At 48.0% G+C, this 20,268-nt stretch overlaps 1 protein-coding gene across 5 annotated transcripts in view; it reads right to left on the bottom strand.

Annotated features, from left to right (window-relative positions):
- Positions 1-356: 356 nt before the first annotated feature.
- afap1 (actin filament associated protein 1) overlaps positions 357-20,268 on the bottom strand; it is a 40,890-nt gene continuing 20,978 nt past the window's right edge. For 4 of the 5 annotated variants that reach the window (XM_086166144.1, XM_086166145.1, XM_086166141.1 and 1 more), the window contains exons 4-18: positions 15,926-16,034; positions 15,627-15,838; positions 15,360-15,539; positions 13,867-13,953; positions 13,403-13,475; positions 12,425-12,577; positions 12,135-12,346; positions 10,899-11,044; positions 9,872-9,986; positions 8,694-8,930; positions 6,618-6,747; positions 5,265-5,429; positions 2,649-2,848; positions 2,407-2,574; positions 357-2,310 (exon numbers count right to left, since the gene is read on the bottom strand). In XM_086166144.1, the coding sequence (XP_086022270.1) occupies positions 2,284-2,310; positions 2,407-2,574; positions 2,649-2,848; positions 5,265-5,429; positions 6,618-6,747; positions 8,694-8,930; positions 9,872-9,986; positions 10,899-11,044; positions 12,135-12,346; positions 12,425-12,577; positions 13,403-13,475; positions 13,867-13,953; positions 15,360-15,539; positions 15,627-15,838; positions 15,926-16,034 (2,214 nt within the window). In that variant the 3' untranslated portion in view covers positions 357-2,283. The remainder of the gene's footprint in view (positions 2,311-2,406; positions 2,575-2,648; positions 2,849-5,264; positions 5,430-6,617; positions 6,748-8,693; positions 8,931-9,871; positions 9,987-10,898; positions 11,045-12,134; positions 12,347-12,424; positions 12,578-13,402; positions 13,476-13,866; positions 13,954-15,359; positions 15,540-15,626; positions 15,839-15,925; positions 16,035-20,268) is intronic. The other variant, XM_086166146.1, reaches the window with a different exon arrangement.

Below are 20,268 nucleotides of genomic sequence, written 5' to 3'. Positions count from 1 at the left end.
CTCCAAAGAGTCCCTCCTGGTCCTTCCTCCCATCTTTGGTGTCCTCCTGGAGGAGACCCCTACCCTGAAGAGGCGGAGTCAGCAGAGCTTTGTGGAGGACGTTTATTCGTTCATGTACAAAGTGTGCTGCCGAGGTGGCGGCTGTCTGAGATACAAGGTAGAAAAAGTATTAAGGTGCAAACACTGATGCATGAGTGTGTACCCCGAACCCCACCCACCCACCCACCCACACCCCACCCGAAAACCCCCACCCACCGAGCTATGTACAGCAGCTTCACATTTACCAACATCGGACACTAAGGGAATGTGTGCTAAATACTGTTAAGATACGGTCTCCATGGCAACATGCACAACACGAGGGGAGAGGTGTATGTACAGGATGCGTTCAAAAGATGCACTGCTGGGGACAGTCAGGAGAGTGTGTGTGTATGTGTGTGTGTGTGTGTGTGTGTGTTTAACCGTCTTAAAAAAGAAAAGTCACAGTCTTTCAGTCAGTGTGTGAAAGTCTGGCTGCTGGCAGGTGTTTGTTCACGTGTATGTCTGGCTGTGTGTGTGCAGACATCTGTTCAGGTGTGTCTGGTCATTTGTTCAGGAGAGTGTGGTTGTGCTAGGGTTGTATTCAGATGCTACTATTTACAAGACAAGCTAACACCAGCTATTAGCGGGTACTAGTGCGACTTTGACATCTGATGTTGTTTACAAACTTGACCTCCGACCCTCTGGAACTAAATCTTTGGCAAGGTGGCTAACTTGATAAGTAAATGAACTGTGACCTTTATCTCCTGAGCTTAGGTTTCTTGCCTTCTAGCTAAGTAGCACCTGGACACACTGGTGTCCTCAAACGGGGAAGGCGCAGATGAGAGGGTCCTTCAGATAAAACTTTGGGATTTCATTGGCCGTCTTCCTGGCGTGAGACTCCGCCAGCTAGCTAACGACACAACCCTCAACAGGTGTAGCATCGAATGAGTCACAACGGTGAAGACACCAGTGTTAGCTTAACCCCAACACGATTTTAGCATATTGTGATATTGTCCTCCTGGTGCACTCCGCCAACCCAAAGCCCCGCCCCCCTCTATCACTATATAAGGCAATGTCAGCAAGCTGAGACCTGGTGAGGGAGTAATGACCCTAGTGACGGGTCGCCATGCCAACGATGCTGTCTGGTTAGCTCTGCTCACGGTATGTCATGCTAGCTTATGCTCGCCCGGCAGCTACAACGATCCTACATCATAGTCCCACTTCATCTTGGCCCCGTGTTAGCATTAGCACCTGTTCAGCACCTGTTTCGCAAGCTAATGGCTCATGCTGATTTTGGTAGCGCTCCCTTAGGGCTCAGACACTGTGCTATTCAGTGGTTGATGCCCTGGTTTGTTCGCACCCCTTTAGAACTTTGGCACAAAGAACAGGAGGTTCCTGGGGGGGATGATCTAGTACTAAGGGCTGTCCTCTGGGTTGACTGGTTCTATGGAGAACAACGGTTCTGGGGTCCATTATCAGCAGAACCAAGTGCAGTTCAAACATCTGGGTGGTTTAGGCCTTTATGAAGTTCTGAACCAGAGTTCAACATACCCTTTTAGGGCACCACCAGGGCGCGCTGCAGGAGCCTCTGCAGCTCTCTGGCTCCCCTGGTGGCCAATGATTGGATCACATGATTACAGACGTGATGGGATCCAGTGTCAGGCTTCCAGGTTGTGTGTGTATGTGTGTGTGTGTGTGTGTGTGTGTGTGTGTGTGTGTATGTGTGTATTTGCGTGTGTGTGCGTGTGTGTGCGACTGTGACGACACACACCACAATTAAAAATACACAATATTGTGCTTTGTCTGGGGCTTTCTGGGGTTTGTCTCTTTGTTCTGTGTGTGTGTGTGTGTGTGTGTGTGTGTGTGTGTGTGTGTGTGTGTGTGTTACAGTGCGGCTGCGGATGCTGTGAGCGTCAGGGAGCCCCAACCTCTACAGTAAGACTTTAAATATATCGGTATAAATAAAAAACAAAACGGGCAGCTAGTATTTTCTTTAAACATTTACAAATAAATACTGGAAATTTGACCTTTGACCTCTGCTAAGCCACAGATGCAGCGGGGGCAGGAAGCCGTGACGAACCGGGCTGGTGGTGGCAGCAGTGGCGGTGGCGTGGCAAAGGCGCGAGCGGGGAGAACCGGCCGCCAGCTTCGGGAGGAAGTAGTTTTAAATAAATATACACAGTTTCTTCAAAGGAAAGATAAAAAAAAAAAAAAAAAAAAGAAACAGGAAATGAGGCGGGAGTAGCTGTGCCGGGGGGGCGGGGCTTATGTTCCGTTCTTTTGCTCCCACTCCTGAAACACAAACACATAAGTCCAGATTGGACAATTTGCAGGTTAGCAAACAAAAGGGTCACGTGACCCCCCACCCCCACCCCCATGACCTCTGACCTTGGCCTTCCGGAGCACATGTCCGCGGGCGGGCGGGGCCTTGTGCACGCCTTGCTGACGCCGCAGCAGCGAGGCGCTGTTGACGGGCAGCGAGCACGACTCGGTGTCGCTGGTGTCGCAGCTGGAGAGCGGTGACGACTCCTGGGTCCGCCGGCGCACCGCTGGGGACTGTAGACACAAAGGGGAGGGGCTTAGCTTATGATCCTGACTTGCCGGGGCGCTCACCTGGGGTGTGGACTAACCTGTGGGCCTGGCGGCGGCGCCACCCCTGCCCTGGGCTCGATGGTGAGCCCCAGGGTGACGCCGCCGCTCAGCGCCTTCCTAAGGCTCTCCTTCACCTCCGTCAGCTCCAGCTCTAGGTTCACCCGCTCCTCCTCCCTCTGGCGACACTCCTCCTCCACCCGCCTCAGCCGCTCCGACAGGGAGGACTGGGAGCGCTTACCTGACACACACACACACACACACACACACGCGCGCATTTTAATTGATTTTTTTAACTGACAGTGATATCTGCCTGACTCATGCAGTTGTCCTCCAGTCCCGGTGCAGTACTGTTTTGAGCCACCAGAGGAGGCAGCAGACCTGGCGGTGCGGAGTGGAGACATGCTGGCATCCCCTATTTAGACAGTTTTGGCAGTATTACCACTACAACCGATACTCATACTCATACTATTTGTACCACTACTACTACTAATCCTGCTGCTACTACTGCCACTACCTATACTACTACTAATAATAATGCTACTACTACTACTACTACCACCACTACGAGTAATGCTGCTGCTACTACTCTGATGACTACTACCACAGCTAATACTTATGCTTCTGCTACTACTATGACTACTACTACTTCTTATACAACTGCTACAATTACTAGTTCTTCTCCTTTCGGCTCTTCCCTTAAGGGATCGCCACAGTGAATCAACCTTCTCCATCTAACCCTATTCTCTGTATTCTCTCTCACACCAACTACCTTCACATCCTCCCCCACTATGTCCCCCTGATCCCTGATGGAGTCCCACCTCCACCTTGAACTTCTCTGTTACCCCATACACTACTGTCTTCCAGCTAGCACACATATCCTGCACCAGTCTAACATACTTCTCTGCTACTCCAGACTTCCTCATACAATGCCAGAGTTCCTCTCTTGGCACCCTGTCATATGCTTCTTGTAGGTCCACAACAACACAATGCAGCTCCCTCTGGAGTTATCTGTACTTCTCTATTAGCATTCTCAGAGCAAATACTGCATCTGTAGTACTCTTTCTAGGCATGAAGCCATCCTGCTGTTCACAAATGCTGACTTCTGCTCTCCGTCTAGTTTCCACTACTCTTTCCCATAACTTCATTGTGTGGCTCATCAACTTTATCCCTCTATAGTTGCCGCAATTCTGCGCATTCCCCTTATTCTCAAAAATGGGCACCATCTCCACTTCTTCTCAGGCATCTTCTCACTCTCTAAGATCCTGTTGAATAATCTAGTCAGAAAATCTACCGCTGCCTCTCCTAGACATTTCCACACCTCCACAGGTTTATCGTCAGGACCAACTGCCTTTCCACTATTCATCCTCCTCAATGCCTTCCTCACTTCACTTTTACTAATCTCGGCTACTTTGTGGTCTACAATAGTCACCTCTTCAATCCTTGCCTCCCTTTCATTTTCCCTATTCATCAGCTCTTCAAAGTACTCTTTCCATCTTCCCATCTCTCTTCTAGCATCTGTCAATACATTTCCTTCTCTATCCTTAATCACCCGGACCTGTTGTACATCCTTGCCATCTTTATCTCTCTGTTTCACCTAACTATATAGATCATTCTCTCCCTCCTTACTGTCCAACTGATCATATAAGTCATCGTATGCCCTTTGCTTTGCCTTTGCTACTTCTATCTTTACCTTACGTTGTATCTCCCTGTACTCCTGTTTGTTCTCTTCAGTCCTCTCAGTGTTCCACTTCTTTGCTAACCACTTTCTCTGTATATACTCCTGCACGTCCTCAGTCCACCACCAAGTCTCCTATCTACTTTCTTTCCAGATGATACACCAAGCACTCTCCTACCTGTCTCCCTGATAACATTAGCTGTAGTTGTTTAAGCTGGAAGCTCTCCCTGACCACCCACAGCTTTTCTCAACTCCTCCCTGAAAACCATACAACACTCTTCCCTTTTCAGCTTCCACCACTTTGTCCTCTGCGCTCCCTTTGTCCTCTTGATCTTCCTTGTCACGAGAGTCAATCTACAAACCACCATCATATGCTGTCTGGCTACACGCTAAATTACAACTACTTTGCGGTCCCTACTATTACTACTACTACTACTACTAATAAAATAATAATACATATACTACTCATACTACCACTACTTATACTACTGCTACGATTACTACTACCACAAATAATAAAATAATACTTGTACTACTACTCAGACTACTATTACTTATCCTACTGCAACTAATGCAACTACATATTACTACTACTGCCTCAACTAAAACAAGTACTGCTCATACTGTAACTACCCCTACTACTACGACTACTATTATTCCTTCTACTACTACCACTACTACTCCAACCGCTACAACTATTACTTCTTTTACAACTAAAACAATAACAACTACTCCGACAGCTGCAGTTGCTACTTCTACAACTACCTCTACCACTACTACAACTGCTACAACAACTATGACTACTTTAACTACTGCGATTCCTCCTTCTACTATTACTAATATAATTAAAAAATATTACTTTTAACAACAAATCGTCTTGTGCTGCATGTTCACTCCATTCCCTGTCACCTTAAATGTGAAGCTCCACCTCTGACTACCAGGGGGCGCTGCCCCATGTAAAGTGTTCCCTGTGTAGTACCGGCGGCAGCCTCCACAGCAGTGCGTAAGTCCTTCCTGTCTTTCTTCAGGCGGGCCAGGTGGGTGCGGATGTCATTCTTCTTGCGGGTCAGCTCCTCCTCTTTGGCCTGCAGTCGCTTAGCGTCCGCCTCCACACGGTTCTTGCCATACTTGCACTGGTCAGCGCCTGAAAGGGAAACGTTAGATGAGTGGCGTGTCCTAGTGCCATGGTGAACCATCAAAACATCCTTGCTACGAGCTGTTATTTACGCATCTCTGTGCCTTATATAGAAAGAGAAGAGGGTTGGAAACAAACTTCAGGTCCTCTGAAGGCCTCAAGTCCGCATACCAGGACATACCAACTTGAGCAACCTTTTATTATTCTATTTCACTTTGACTGGTTGTCCTCATACGAGGACATTACCTTTTCAGCTATGGACATCATACTGTATATCATTCTAGGGTACTTTGGACCTCCTGTCTTCATCACAGAACATTAGATTTAGAGATATGGACACAATACGGAATGTATAAATCCTAGGGTACCCTGGTCCTTCTGTCCTTACATTAAATGCTATGGACACGAAACTACACATATCATTTTAGGGTACTGCAGACCCTCTGTCCTCGTCTGAGGACTTTACATTTACAAGGCCTCTTGGAAGGACACCAACTTTTAGGACTTTAAAAGGGTTGCACGTTTGGAAACGATTAGGTTTAACATGACGCTGCTAACCAAGATGTACCTGTAAAGTTGTGTCTAAATCACATGAAAGTGGCTGAATATATTTTGGCGTTATTATTATGATGATGAGGTTCTGCAAACCCGGTGTCCCCAGGTGAGGACCCCCTGGTTATGGAGGTTCTTTTTTCTGGTTCCGAGCAACCAGCAGACAGAAAAGGAGGTCAGGGATCTGAGACGGGTTTCAGGACTTGAGCTTGAAATGAGATTCCTGCGAACCGCCGGCCAGCATCTGGATTCCACCAAAACCAGGCCAGAACCCCCCCCCCTTTACGTGACGCTGCATTCCCAGCCTAGCGAGGGAGGTGGGGGGGACTTTCCATGGCAACTAGACCTCAGAGGGAGGGGGTGGGGGCGTGTTTATCAGGACGGCGGTTAGACATGAACTCCTCGGAAACCCGCTGAACTCCAGCGCCGCCGCCGCTAGCAGCCATTAATTACGGCTGGAAAATGCACTGAGGCTAACCAGCGCGCGTGCACGTGCACAAGCCGCTCAATCAATCTGCTACCTCACCATCTGACGCAGCAGGCGGGTTCAAGAGCCAATCAGCAGCCACTTCCTGTCCCAGTTCAGGTTATTAACCCCCTCGTTGACGTTTGCTACGTTAGCAAGCGCTAGCCTGTGCCACTCACTGGAGTTGTTCCTCTTCAGGCATGATGCCCCACTCGTCCCGCCGAGCCCATTCTTCTTCTGTGCCGCCTTCAGCTCCGCCTTCTGCTTGGACGCCACGCCGTTGGAGGCGGGGCCTTTCTTCCCTTTGAGCTGAATGGAGGAGGAGAAGGGACAGAAACCTCAAATACTGCACATACAGTCGACTCTTTTAATTCAACGATCATCAGGGACGTATGTTTGGGAACCTTTCAAGCTAACACTTTGGTCATTTCTTGCTAGTTTGTTTTCGAACTTCCTCTGGCAATTTTCTAATTGATATCTAAGATACTTTTTTCTGAAAGGAAAGTTTTGCCATTCGCACAGTTTTCAGGAAGCTTTGAATCCCCCGATGCTTATCTGAAGCTAATTTCTGGCTTGTTTGAAAGATACAAGTAAACTGCACTTGTTGATTAATCACCCACTAATCTCTTGGCTAATTTTTCAAGCTAATGAAAGTCTCTTGCTGGATTCAGTTTAATCCGAACAGAAAAAAAATACAGTGGAACCTCGGTTTAGGAACAGACTACTTCCTGAAAACTCGGTTTACGGACCAAAATAAGGTTGAAGTATCTTTAATGTTATCAGGCGGATTACAACTGGAAAAACAATTAATCAATCAATCAATCAATCAATCCGTAACCAAGTCTGTGCATGGTGTGTGTGTGTGTGTGTGCGTGTTAGTGTGTGCACGTGTGTGTGTGTAAACATCAATGTATTTTTTTTTGTCTGAGAGTGTGTCTGTGTGTTTGCATATAAGTTTGCAAGTTTGTGTCCATGTGAGTCCATGTTTGTGTTTATGTTCACGGTGTGTGTATGTTTGTGTTTATGTTCATGTTCATGGTGTGTGTTTGTGTTTGAGCATCTATGTGTTTTTCATGTGTGTCTGTGAGTGTGAGTCTGCATTTCCTCTTTACTTGTGCGTGTCAATGTGTTCAGAATGTTCACGCTTGCGGGTGTGTGTGTGTGTTCATGTGATCCCTTGTTTGTGTGGATCTTCATGGTGTGTGTGTCTCAGTGCAGCTTGTGTGTGTTTATTTCAGAATGTGTGTGTAGTGTCTGGACGAGTGTAGTGTGCATGTGTGAGGACTTGTTTGTGTCTGTGTTGTATGTCTATGTTTAGTATGATTGTGTTTGTTTCTGAATGTGTGTCTCAGCTTATTTCTCTTTGTGTGTGTGTGTGTGTGTGTGTGTGTGCATCTCTGACAGTGTGTGCGTGCATGAATGTGGTGTGTGTGTGGCGTGCAAGCCCATGTCCCCTTTTTCATGGTGTGTGTGTCTACATGTCTGTATGAGAAGATGTGCTGTACACAATATACATGATAGTATATATATATATATATATATAAATATATAATATACTATATATAGTTATGTGTGTGTGTGTGTGTGTGTGTGTGTGTGTGTGTGTGTGTGTCAGTGGGGCATGTGTGAGTGTGTGTGTCATCCTCAAGATCATGACCTTAAGGTTTGAAGGTCACCATGAGAACCCTGAATCAAACCGTGAATCAAACCGCTCTGCAGTGGCACACACACACACACACACACACACACACACACACACACACATCAAAGTGTGGTGGCAAGGAGGCGGAGCTGCGTACACACGGTGCGGTGACTCAGCGGGCAAGGAGGAAGCCCCGTAAAAATATAAATTACACACAGAGGAGAAAACACAACCACACACACACACACATACACACACACACGTGCAACACAGTATGAGCTGAACTCTCAGGAAGAGGTGTTGGAGAACTTCATATATCTGCTCATCATGAAGAAGCTCCACCAGGAGATGGAGGACATGTCACAGCCAATCACAGCTTTGCCCGGGTCAAGGGGCGGGACTTAACATGTTGTCAGTCATACACACTCACACCTACAGACAAGCTGGTTCTCAGTGAACCCAGGCAGCAAAACATGGCGAGAACCCACAGGTAGAACTCTGAAAACTGGAGAACACCTGGTGGACAAACCTGGTACTGCAACTGTCACTGAGGGTTGCGGTCTGGAGGAAGAGGAGAAAGAGGAAGAGGTGGAAAAATAAGAGTGTTAGTCACCTGAGCGTCCGGAGCATTGGCGGAGATGGACTGAGAGGAGATCTTATTAACAGGGGTTTTGTAGCGGCTGGTGGAGGAAGAGGAGGAGGAGGTTTGGCAGGAGGAAGAGGAGGAGAAGGAGGAGGAGGAAGGCTTGAGAGGAGAGCAGGAGGCCACTGTGGGCGGAGCCACATTCTCATAGTGACCGTCCTCCTCGGGAATGCGTCCCCTTCTGGTGGGACTGGAGTACTGTGCCTCCTTACAGCAGGGAAGGATGGGAGGAGAGGAGGTTACCGGGGAGAAGGTTAGTAGAAGTTCTAGGCAGGAGGTTAAAAGAACACATTAGTTCACTGTATTCTAATGAGGAGGCAGAGCCAAGTCCCACCCACATGCTAGTTAGCTTAGCACAACTACAGCTAGCAGATGGATGTTAGTTACCTCCATCAGCAGCTGCTAACTCATAAAAGAAGGCTGATGGTCCTCCAACGTTAAGATTAACGGATGAATATAGAAAGAGCCAGGTCCCGCCACCTGCCAGTTAGCTTAGCACAACTACTGCTAGCGGAGGGATTTGTAACTGCCTCCATCAACAGCTGCTAAGTTTCTAAAATTACAATGTTCCTTCAGCATGTTGTCAACATGGAGATAGATAGATGAAGAAAGACAGAGCCAAGTCCTTCCCCCTGCTAATAAGTTTAGCACGACCACTGGTAGTGAATAGATTCACTAGGCTGCCATCATCACCAGCTCCCACCCCCGGCTAGTTAGCTTAGCACAATTACTGCTTGATGGTTTTGAGGGAGATCAACTAACATGTACCCTGTGGTGCTAAACTTACTAGCAATGGGCTTCTTTAGGATCTTCTTAGGGTGTTCACTGAACATTCCTTGACAGTCCAGATGGCCAGGGAGACAGGTTAGCTAAGTCCTGGAGTGTGAAAACTTCTACCGTGGCTAATGGACGTGTGGCTTCTGACACTGTAGATTGTGTTAAGAGTCGACTTGGAAAATTTTTTTGATGTTCATCGTCTCCTGCTAACCTGCAGCAAACTTTATGCTAATTTAGTCAAAACCTCTCGATTACTTTACAGCTAGACTACATTTCACGCTTTGCCCAAATGTATCCCTCCGATTGTTGTCTTTGTGTATGTGTGTGTGTGTGTGTGTGTGTGTGTGTGTGTTGCGCACATGCGCCCTCACCGTGCCGTTGATGGGCACGTCGTCGTAGTGCAGGGCCGTGCCCGAAGGGCAGGCGTACCCGTTCACCGGGGTGTCCAGGTACGGGTTCGGAGACACGGCACGCTTACTGGTGAAACTGGGAGGAGAAAGACAGTCTGAATAAATGAATTCATTAATCCACTCATCTATTCGTTCATCATCCCCTCATTCATTCATCCATCCATCTATTTGCTCATTTGTTCATCCATTCCTACATTCATCCATCCACTCATTTATTCACCCACCCATCCATAAATTTATTTGTTTCCCATCCATTTATTCATCCACTAATCCACCCATCCAGACATTCATCCATCCATTCATTCACTAATCCATCCATTCTTTTATTCATTCATCCAGGCATTCATTCATTCACTCATTCATTCATCCATTCATTTACCCACTCATTTATTCAGTTGTCCACCCATCACTTGTTAATTCATCCATTCAGCCACTCATTAATTCATTCATTTATCAATCCACTCATTTATTCATTCATTCATCCATCCATCCATCCACTCATTCATTCACTGTCTATACATCCTGCTAACAGGGTTAAAAAGGGGCTGGGCTAATTCCAGGAGAGAGGTTTAACCCAGATGGGTCAGCTGTCAATCATCCCACCATTCACCCTCTCATTCACACCCACAGGGTCTTCAATGAACCTGCTGAATGTTCTTGGCCTGTGAGAGGAAGACGGAGAACCTGGAGAGAACCCAGGCAGGAGAACCTGGAGAGAAGCCAGGCAGGAGAACCTGGAGAGAAGCCAGGCAGGAGAACCTGGAGAGGACTCAAAGAGACAACCCAGGTAGGAGAACATGCAGAGAAGAAAAAGGGAGAACCCTGGGGGAGAATATGGAGGGAACCCAGGCAGGAGAACGTGGAGAACCACACAAGAAGAACCCACTCTAGGCCTGGATTAGAACCTTTCTGCTGACCTCTGCCTCCAAATGCTAACATGCTAAGTGGGTATTGGAGTATTTGTGTGTGTGTGTGAATGCGTCCTCACCAGAAGGACTGCTTGGCAAGCTGGATGACGTTGGCTGTGGTCTCAACATCGATGTAGTCGTAGTGCAGGGTGGCCGGGTCGGTTGTAGAACCCGTCTCGGCCAGGAGAACCCCGAGCCAGCGGCCCATGGCCTCGGACGAGGACGCCTGTGGGACCAGCAGCATGAGGTCAAGATGGAGACGGGTTCAGAAGGTCCGTGAGTGACCTCTGGCTGCGTCTTTTAGATGTGGAGACGGTCACCGTAAGGACCAGAATATAGGCATCCCTGACTTTAAGAAGGAGAATTTACCACCAAGATCTAAATATTCCCTTAAATCATCAACAGTTTTAGCACAAATATCTAGCTATTGCCGTAATTAATCTTGAAAAGTACCACAAATAACCAAATATTACCGTAAATCACCGTCAAAGTAACCACAAATATCTAAATATTACCTTTAGAGTAGCTAAAAATGTACTAAAAACATCAAAAATTACCATTAATCACCCTAAAAATTAACCACAAATATCTAAATATTATCGTCACTCATCTAAAAATGACCACAAATGTCAAAACATTACCACAAATTATGTAAAGATTTATTAAACTGTCTAAATATTACCATAAATCACCAAAATAACTACCACACACATCTAAATTTTACTCTACATCATCTGAAAAAATACCACATGAATCTAAATATTATTATAAATCACATACATTTTTTTTTACCGCAAATATGTAAATATTATGGTAAAACATAGCTAAAGAAGACCCCCAAATGATGAAAAAGACAAATTGACCTGGTTTTCCCACAAGGGCTCGATGGCTTTCAGCTTGAAAGGGGAACATGGGTCCACCTTCCCTCGGGTTCACCACTCATAGCAGGGGCCATGTGGGTTGGATGCAATGTGAGTTTGGTGACGACCCGAGCGAGGGAACCTTGGCGGTTCCACCTGCGGCTACAGAAGCTATCTCTAAGAACATGGAACATCACCTCTCTGGTGCGGACGCAGCCTGTGGTGCATGCTGCTGCTGAGAGGTTCCAGCAATATATGGCTGGACTCACCTCGGGCCAGAACGTATATCTTTAAAAATAATTCCAAGTCACTTTAAGCCCTCTTTTACATGTCCTTGGAGCAAACCTAGCACCCAAAAGTGCAAGCCATGGCTGATGATCAGCGAAAGGGGTTCGCTAGTGTCAGGTGGCGTTCTGCTAAACTAACACCGAGGAGCCGCGACCCGAGGGTGCCTACCTCCAGCACCGCCACCTCCTGGCCGTTGCGCAGCAGGCGGAAGGCGAAGGGGTGCTTGTGGTCGAGACCCGGGCTAACCTCACAGCCGCGAAGGGGCAGTGAGGCGATGTGGCTCTTAAGGTCGTCCCGGTCCTTGTGGAGCAGCAGCTGGTTGTCGCGGAGACGACACCAGCGCTCCCGCCAGCGGTTGTTGGACAGCACGTTCAGGTAGCCTGTCAATCAAAGCGGGCCGTCACAGGGCGAACCGGAGAGATCGGAAGTGCGCGACGGCGCGGTGTCCTCGGTCTCACCGCATGTGGGCACGTCCTCCTCAGCCGAAGACGTCTGCTCGTCGGTGGATGGCTTCTTCTTTCCCAGGCCCATGATCTTGGTAATCTTCTTCCCCGCCCCTTTCCCCACCGTCCCCGCCTTCTGCTCTGCCTTGGACGCCTTCTTCCCCTTCCCTGCAGGGAGGACAAGCGACGGTTGCGTGGCAACCAACATCAAGTTGTCATGAAATTAAAATTTGCTGACCAACCAATGTAATAAATTGAATACAAATCTCCTAAAAGGACCATAAGTGACCTAAATACCATAAAATTGGCCAAAGACATCTTGAAAATAGCAGTAAATCATCTCAAAATTACTGTAAATAACCTAAAAAGGGACATGAATTAGCTTAAAAATTGCTGTAAATAATGTAAAATGACCAAAAGTACCTGAGTTACCGTGAATGGTTGAAAACTACTTCAAAAACTGAAATAAAATCAAATGAAAATACTGCAATTCACTCAAAAATGGCCTTAAATCTTCAAAAAATGAAGAGGAAATTGCCTTAAATGAAATGTCTTAATTTCCTGAGATGGTAATTACATAGACATTTGCTTTAAATGACATAACATTAAAATAGAAATTAGCATATATATGCAATATACTATATTTACATAGTATATCATATACATATTGAATTTAAATTAAAGGGGTCTTGGCTTTGTTTCTGCCCCGCGTCTCCATGGCAACCAGCTGGATGGAGGCGTGCTGACATTCTCCAGTAGTCCCGTCTACATGTTCTCCAACATAGATTTTTCCTTTCTGTTCTCTCAACGTTCTCCTGCCTGGGTTCCTGCTCATAGATGATGAGGAATCAGGAGAACCTTTGCGTTCCATAGTTTCCATGGGAACACCGACAAATACACAGTGCTGGTTTCTCCAGAAATCTGAAGGTTCTAGTGCTCCAACATCTGATTCTAACCAGAAATGCCTCAGTGGAACCTTCCAGAAGGACTCACCTTGGTCTTTCTCCACATGTCCGTTCTCATGCGGGGCCTCGCCGTCAGAGCTCGGTCGGTCGCACGAGGGCTTCTGGAAGTCAAAAGACACACACACACACACATGCATGCATGCGTGCGCACAGGCACGCACACACACACACACACACACACACACACACACACACACACACACCAAAGTCACCAGATGTTGCATCAGCCCTTTATTCATGGTGGCCTTGAGATATTACTACTACTGCAATACTACTATATAATGAAGTAAAGTTACACACTTTTCATTGTATAAAATGCTTATTAGTACATTAGGGTAGTAGTAATATTACAGAAGTATTGCTATTTTATCATGATGCTGAATTTACTCCAAACCCAGTGATACATTAGCAAATGCTAATTAATATTAGTTAGCTGGGGTTCTTCTGGAGTATCAGCAGAATTTGAGACTGCTGTCGCCATGGCAACGTTACCTTCTCCAGCTCGGGTTTGTGCACGGGGGACCCGGATCCGGTGCCGTCAGAGTCGAAGCCGCCGTTGACGCACACCTCCCTCATGACCTGCAAGGTCAGAGGGCAGCCAAGGGGTTACACACACACACAGACACACACACACTCAAATTTCTTGCTAATGATTAGCAAAAGACTGCTGATAAATTAATAACACAACACGGCTGTTTAGACATAACCAACAAGGGATCTAGGACGCTGCCCTACTCTCTGGATTCCATCACGAAAAAGAAGGCTAACGTCAACCGGTTAGCAAGTGTGTTTCAGCACTGAGACTTCTTTGTCTTGAAGCTGATTGGTGCTCCTCGAAGGTCCTGCAGGTACCACTTTAGCTTAGCATACTACCGCCGTTGACAACGTTGTGAGTTTCCGCGGAGGTGAGCACGCCGCCAGCTGGTTCTCATGATGCTGATTGCAGCAGCATGACTGAGTGCACGGGTACTGATTGAGCGGACCATACCATCCTGTCGAGGGGAGGGGGGGGAGGCGGCCATAACCTAAATCTGTCTTATCACTTCAATATGTTCCTCCAGTTCGCGCACCTGACTAAATACCCCTTATGGGGCAACAGTTAGCGCAGTTGTTAGTGTCGGCGGGTTGTACCAGGATGTGTTTGTTTTCACGGGTCTGCGCACGACCAGCGAGCGCTAACTTAGCTCCGGAGTGAGTTTGATCTCCCGTTCCTGGCGGACATAAACATTATCAGGCGCGAAGGTGGTCCTGCCCGCCGCCGGAGGACCGAGGGGGATATGACCTCACGCACAAGACATAGAACATGGAAATGTCAGAACCAAGGCCGCCATCATGGACTCACACAGGAAGTACAGTTCGAGAAGAGCCGTAAACAGACAAATCTGGAGTGGCAAGATGGGGGGCGGCTTTAAGATCGGAGGACATTGGTGCTGCTATAGGTTCCTCGAGGTGGAGGTGGAAGGAACCTGAATGTGAAGCTCCCCGTGCTCCACCTCACAGCAGAAAGGTTGGTAGTTCTGATCCAATGGTGGACTGGGCTCTCTCCGTGTTTCTCATTCCAAAATCAGTCCCGCTAACAATCCCGTTAGTAACAAGAGAGGCCAGAACAGACTTGGACCTGAGTGGCACCATCTGGAGAACTTCCATGCAAACAGTTCGTGGAGAATTCACCACCTTCCTCTGGTAGCGAAACCAGATTGATGTTGCTAACAGCAACCGGTGTTCTTGTAGTTCAGCATAGCCTGATTCTTTATTTGATTGATGGTTGTGGGTAAAGAATGTGCAACCAGGGATTAGACAGGTCTCGGCTTCACGTTACGGAGAAGTCCCGAAGAACAACAGCTGCTGGTGTTACATGCTTGCATAGTTACATGCATAACGGTCTGAGGGATGTGATAGGTGGAGAAAACTCATCAACAAAAGCCCTCAAATGAGGACGCAAGACGCTGAAGGTTGAAGTGAGGTTAGCATTAAGTACTCTTTACCTTCAGCCACTCCTCTGCCTGCTCCTTGCTCTGCACCGCGAGCACCAGGGCGTCCGCCCCCTGGTGGACAATCCTCAGCTCGTGCTTCTTCTTCTTGCCGTCTTTGGGAATGTGGGTGATGCTGCAGCCGGACAGGGTCAGCTCCATCTGGGGCGTCTGATCTTTGGAGGACTTGTAACACTGATGGAGACACACCGAGGCAGAGGTTCATCCGTGACTTTGTCAACTAGATCTGCGTTCCAAATTACATCAGAAGGCAACTCCCACCAGCAGCTTGTTGTCCTTGATGACACAGAGGAGTTTGGTCCACTGCCCAAAGCGCTTCTTGCGCAGGAGGAAGGCGCAGATTCGTGCGTCCTTCACCAGATCCATGGACGCCTCCTCGGACGGCCACTGGTGATGCATCTTCTGACCCTTCCCGTCCTCCTCCTCCTCGTCGTACGACTCGTAGGAGCTGCTCATGGCATCCGAGTCATAGTCTGAGAGGGAAAGGTACCGCACCAAATGAAGGTATGACAGAACCGGAAAAGACAACATCTAATGTCCGTATAGCACCGCATACTCACTGGATGTGATGTACTCAGGGGCCTTCCCAGGGCTCAGAGGAACCGCCTCCTCATAGTAACCCTCCGGTAGCGAGGAGCTGGGCAGTGGAGGAGGTCCGCTGTTTGGGTTCTGTGGGGCGAAGAAACAACATCTTTTTCCTTTATTTTCAACATTTAACGAAAATGAAATCAGATAGGACGCAGGTATGACCAGAGTGGAACAGCTGTCCTCAAATGAGGACAGTTTACACTTTGATCCATGTAGGTTGGGAATTAGGAAGTCCCCATCTGAGAATGCTGGGACTGCACTCCCTCTGCAGTCGGATGGTTCAGTCTTATTGTCAACCACCAATGTACAACTATCACAGCAAAGCTACATCCTTGCTAAGGAAGTATTATACTGGAGCATTCCGGGTTTAGTCCCGGTGTCCTCACATGGGTACTTCGGGATTGACCACATGAGGTGTTCGGTTGGGTGTTCGTGGATGAACTCCCAAAGTCACAAGAATCCCGATGTCGCAAACGTTCACGATAAAACTCCGGACAATCCGAACTGTCTCCTATTTTTCAAGGCTGCGTGGACTTATCACGACACAGGAAGTGCAGAAGATCGACAACGCGTCGGATTCGTGAAAAACAGTTGGCCAAAGCTCAGCCGGGGAGACGAGAGCAGGAATGTTTGTGCGCCGGCAGAGACGGTAATTACAAGGTATTGGGTTCCAGAGAAAAACAAGACCAGCGCCGGATCAAGAAGAGAGACGGGAGGAGGAGCCGCTGGTTGGGACAAAACCCAGACCTGCGGACAGAGAACCTCTGTTGAAGGCACTCGTCCACCCTTCTGACCTGGAGAAGATGGCCCCTTGTAGGAGTCCCAGTTGAATTCCCACAAGGGGCCATCTTCTCTAGGCCTTTCTGCGTGGAGTCTCCATGCTCTCCCCATGTCTCCTTTGGGCTCTTCCGGGTTCTCCTGGGTTCCTCTCACAGTACTATTGGACACCCTGAGTTGTTCAGATGTGTGTATGAGAAGGGTCTCTATATGTGGCCTTGTGATTGGTCCAGGGTAAATGTTGCTTCTTGCCCAATCACAGCTGGGATAGGCTCCAGCCCCCTGAAACCCTCAGTGCAGGATAAAAATGAAAGTTAATGAATGAATGATATTCAGAATCAGTAAATATCCCATAATACGTCCCCTGGTCAGATCAGATCGGCAAGAACTTCAAGGTACATTAACAGCAGCCAGAAATAAATGACAAGAAAATGCATAGAAAGGTACGAGAAAGTACTTGAGTAGCACCAGTGGAATGATAAGCGAGGTTGAGCCAATCAAGGCCCCACTCGCTGGTGATGTCATAGGAGAGTAGGAAGTGTGCGCATCGTCACACCGAGACGTCGGCACAAAGCTGTCATTACCCTTTCCTGTTGTAACGGGAGAGGATCCGCCTGAGTGTGAGCAGGAGGGAAAAAGACAGAGGCTAATCTGTTAGCGCAGATGACACTTAACGCTCTGCGGAGCACGACCTGTCATTTTCCGATTGGTCTGGCGAGCAGCTTCACCATTTCTGCAGATTCTCCGGATCAACGACACTCCTATTCGCAGGGGAAAACTGTTTCCATGGAATATCCACCCGGCAATTAGCAAAAATGTAGTACTTGCTAGCGAATTACATGACAGTGTTAAGAAGGTATTGTGCAGCCACAAATCGATGAGGCTTCAGAGTTCCTGAAGTTGCTCTATAGTCATGCTGTCATGCACAAGCATGTTCCTCACAGGTTCACCCCAACCAGAAGGTTCCCACTGCTGGTAAGTGCACACATTTGCAGATGATGTGATTATTTACACAGAGACGTCAGGCTGCTGTTTCCGGTCAAACATTAACTTCCTGTTTTTTCATCCTCTATCCAGACGCAGTGAGCCCGACGGGAGGCGCCGCTGAGTGCCGCACCTCCACCCATTTGGCTAATATGGCCACTTACAGGGGTAAAGTCCCAGTGTCCTCAAACGGTTACATTGTAGTTTTATTGCTAACTAGCATACTACAAACCGTTCTTTTACTGTTTTTTTTCACTGGTTATTAGACATTATTATCTTGGTCACTTGCAGGGAACTACAAAAATGTCCTCCGGTGGCCCCGAGGCCCCGTTCTGCACTGAATCACTTCGGTGAAAACCAGAAGAAAAGTGCAGAACGGGAATGAACAGAGGGAAAGTCCGACCAGTGAGGTAACACGATCCAGCTTGACCCCCCCCCATCTTAGAACCCATCCCTTGCTTGCTTCTGGTTCAGGTTCGGTAGGAGTCATCCACCCATCGTCACCAGGGGAACTATTTCCTCCACCTCGATAAACTCTGGCGCTGCCAGTGGCCCCCACCCTGGAGGACCCCCACCCCACCCTGTCCTTGCTAGAAACTTCCCCTCAAGGGGAAGCCAAACAATAAGGTCCCCCGCCTGCAGCCTGGCAACTGTTTCCTGCCGCTAACGTATGGTAGCGCCTGAGAAAAGATGGGAAGAAGAAGAAGAAGAAGAAGAAGAAGACAGGAGGGACTCCTTTGTCTGGCCAGGCGTTTTTTTTCCCCGAGAGCAGCAGAATCCCTGATATAAGACTCCAGAATGTGTGATCCCACTGCTCTGCTATGTGATGACTCAAGGCTTAGAGACCGTTCGCGCGCGCACACACACACACACACACACACACACACACACACACACACACACACACACACACACACACAGGCGCTGAGCTGTGAGACGTTCAAGCGATACTCGGAGAGACGAGAATTCCGTTTCTCTTTAGAATGAATACAAATAAAAGGTGGGCTTGGGTTTTAAACACGCAGACCTTTTGCACTCGGATGTCCTCATATGAGGACAAACCCATACTGTTCTAATATCACTGATGTTTGCGTTTGCTGCCAACGGGTTTAACCATTCGCAAGAATAATAGCATTTAGCGAATGTCTTAGCGAGACGAGGTTTAGCTTCACCATTCATTTCTCATTATTGATGGGGCAAATACATGGATCCAAGAGCCCAGGGGGCCAAGAGATCATCAAGCTGGATTTGCAAAATTATACAAATTCATAAAAATTTCCCTCCGCGTAGCATCTGAAGGCAGGGAAATAACCAGCAGCTCTAAAAACAACTGTTATTTGAATGGAGTTCAGCACAGGCTCCCTTCCTGTGGTGGTGAACACATTATTCTTTTATACCTCGAAGCAGTTCCCGTGATAGGCCCAGGCAGAGTCAGGACAGAAACCTCAAAGTTTAGCTTAATTCACCACCTCACCGCTCTGATTCTTAGGAAATATGATTTCATGCTGCATCACATCCAGATGCACTATCAGAAACAAATTTCTTTTAAAACAGGTATTTTTCTAATGGAGTTCTGCATGGTGCCCCAGCGATGGTGACTCTTTTAGTAGATGTTTCAGAGAGGGTGTCCCAGCTGCACACAGGTCTGGACGGAGATGGTGCACCATCACGATGAGCTTCATACATCACTGACTTAAGCTATGAGGGCGTGACCGCTCCGGGATTTCATCCAACATCTCGAGAAGTTCTCTGAAAACAAAGCACTTCCTCCAACTGTGAATAGTTCTGACCCGCTTCTTCTTCTTCAGCCGGACCCCTGCTGACGTTCCATGGTGCCTTTCCAGCATGCTGGTGGTTTGTCCTCACTTGTGAGTCTATTCCTAAAACTCTTATCGCGTCAGGTTCCTCTCAGGTTTGACGCGCGGCTGGAGGACTCCAGGGTACCCAGGTGGCCCGGGACTCTCCACCCAAATATCTAAGATCCATATGTACCCTGTATAGGTGAGTTGGTGCACGGTTAGCTGTTCTGTTAATGGGACACCAGGAAGGGAAAAAATACATTTCCCATGATCCCCTGACCTGGAGCAAAATCCAGATTATGGCAGGAGTCATCGGTATACTGAGAAGGTCCAACCTTTAGATCTCTGCCGTTCTCAGTGGTCCACCTTGATGGACAGCACTCCAAGACAAGGGTGTGTCCTACACTCTTCGACCAGGGTATGTTTTGGTAATCCCAGACTAATCCCAAATCTGTTCCTGCAGACAGTGTGCAGAAGGCTCCTTCAACTTTCAAGGAGAACCGGGTGCTCCAGTTCTCCAGACTCACCGACGCTGGCCTGGACGAGGTCATCAGGGTGGTGGTGGTGCTGGAGGAGGTGGAGGTGCTGGGGCGGGAGGGGTGGAGTACCATTCTCTCCTTCCCCTTGACCTGATTCCTGCAGTTGGTCTCAGATGTTCCTCTCATTACCGGCTGCTGCCACCCATGGCTGGAGAACATGTGTTTCCAGTCTGGTCTGAGGTTCTCCTCAGCCCCCCTCCCCCTGCCTACGTTCCT

This window comes from Fistularia commersonii, chromosome 19 (assembly GCF_037954325.1).
Source record: "Fistularia commersonii isolate RoL2024-O1a breed Wild chromosome 19, RoL_Fcom_v1.0, whole genome shotgun sequence".
Classification (NCBI taxonomy): Eukaryota; Metazoa; Chordata; class Actinopteri; order Syngnathiformes; family Fistulariidae; genus Fistularia; species Fistularia commersonii.
This window is presented reverse-complemented; position numbering and strand designations above follow the sequence as displayed.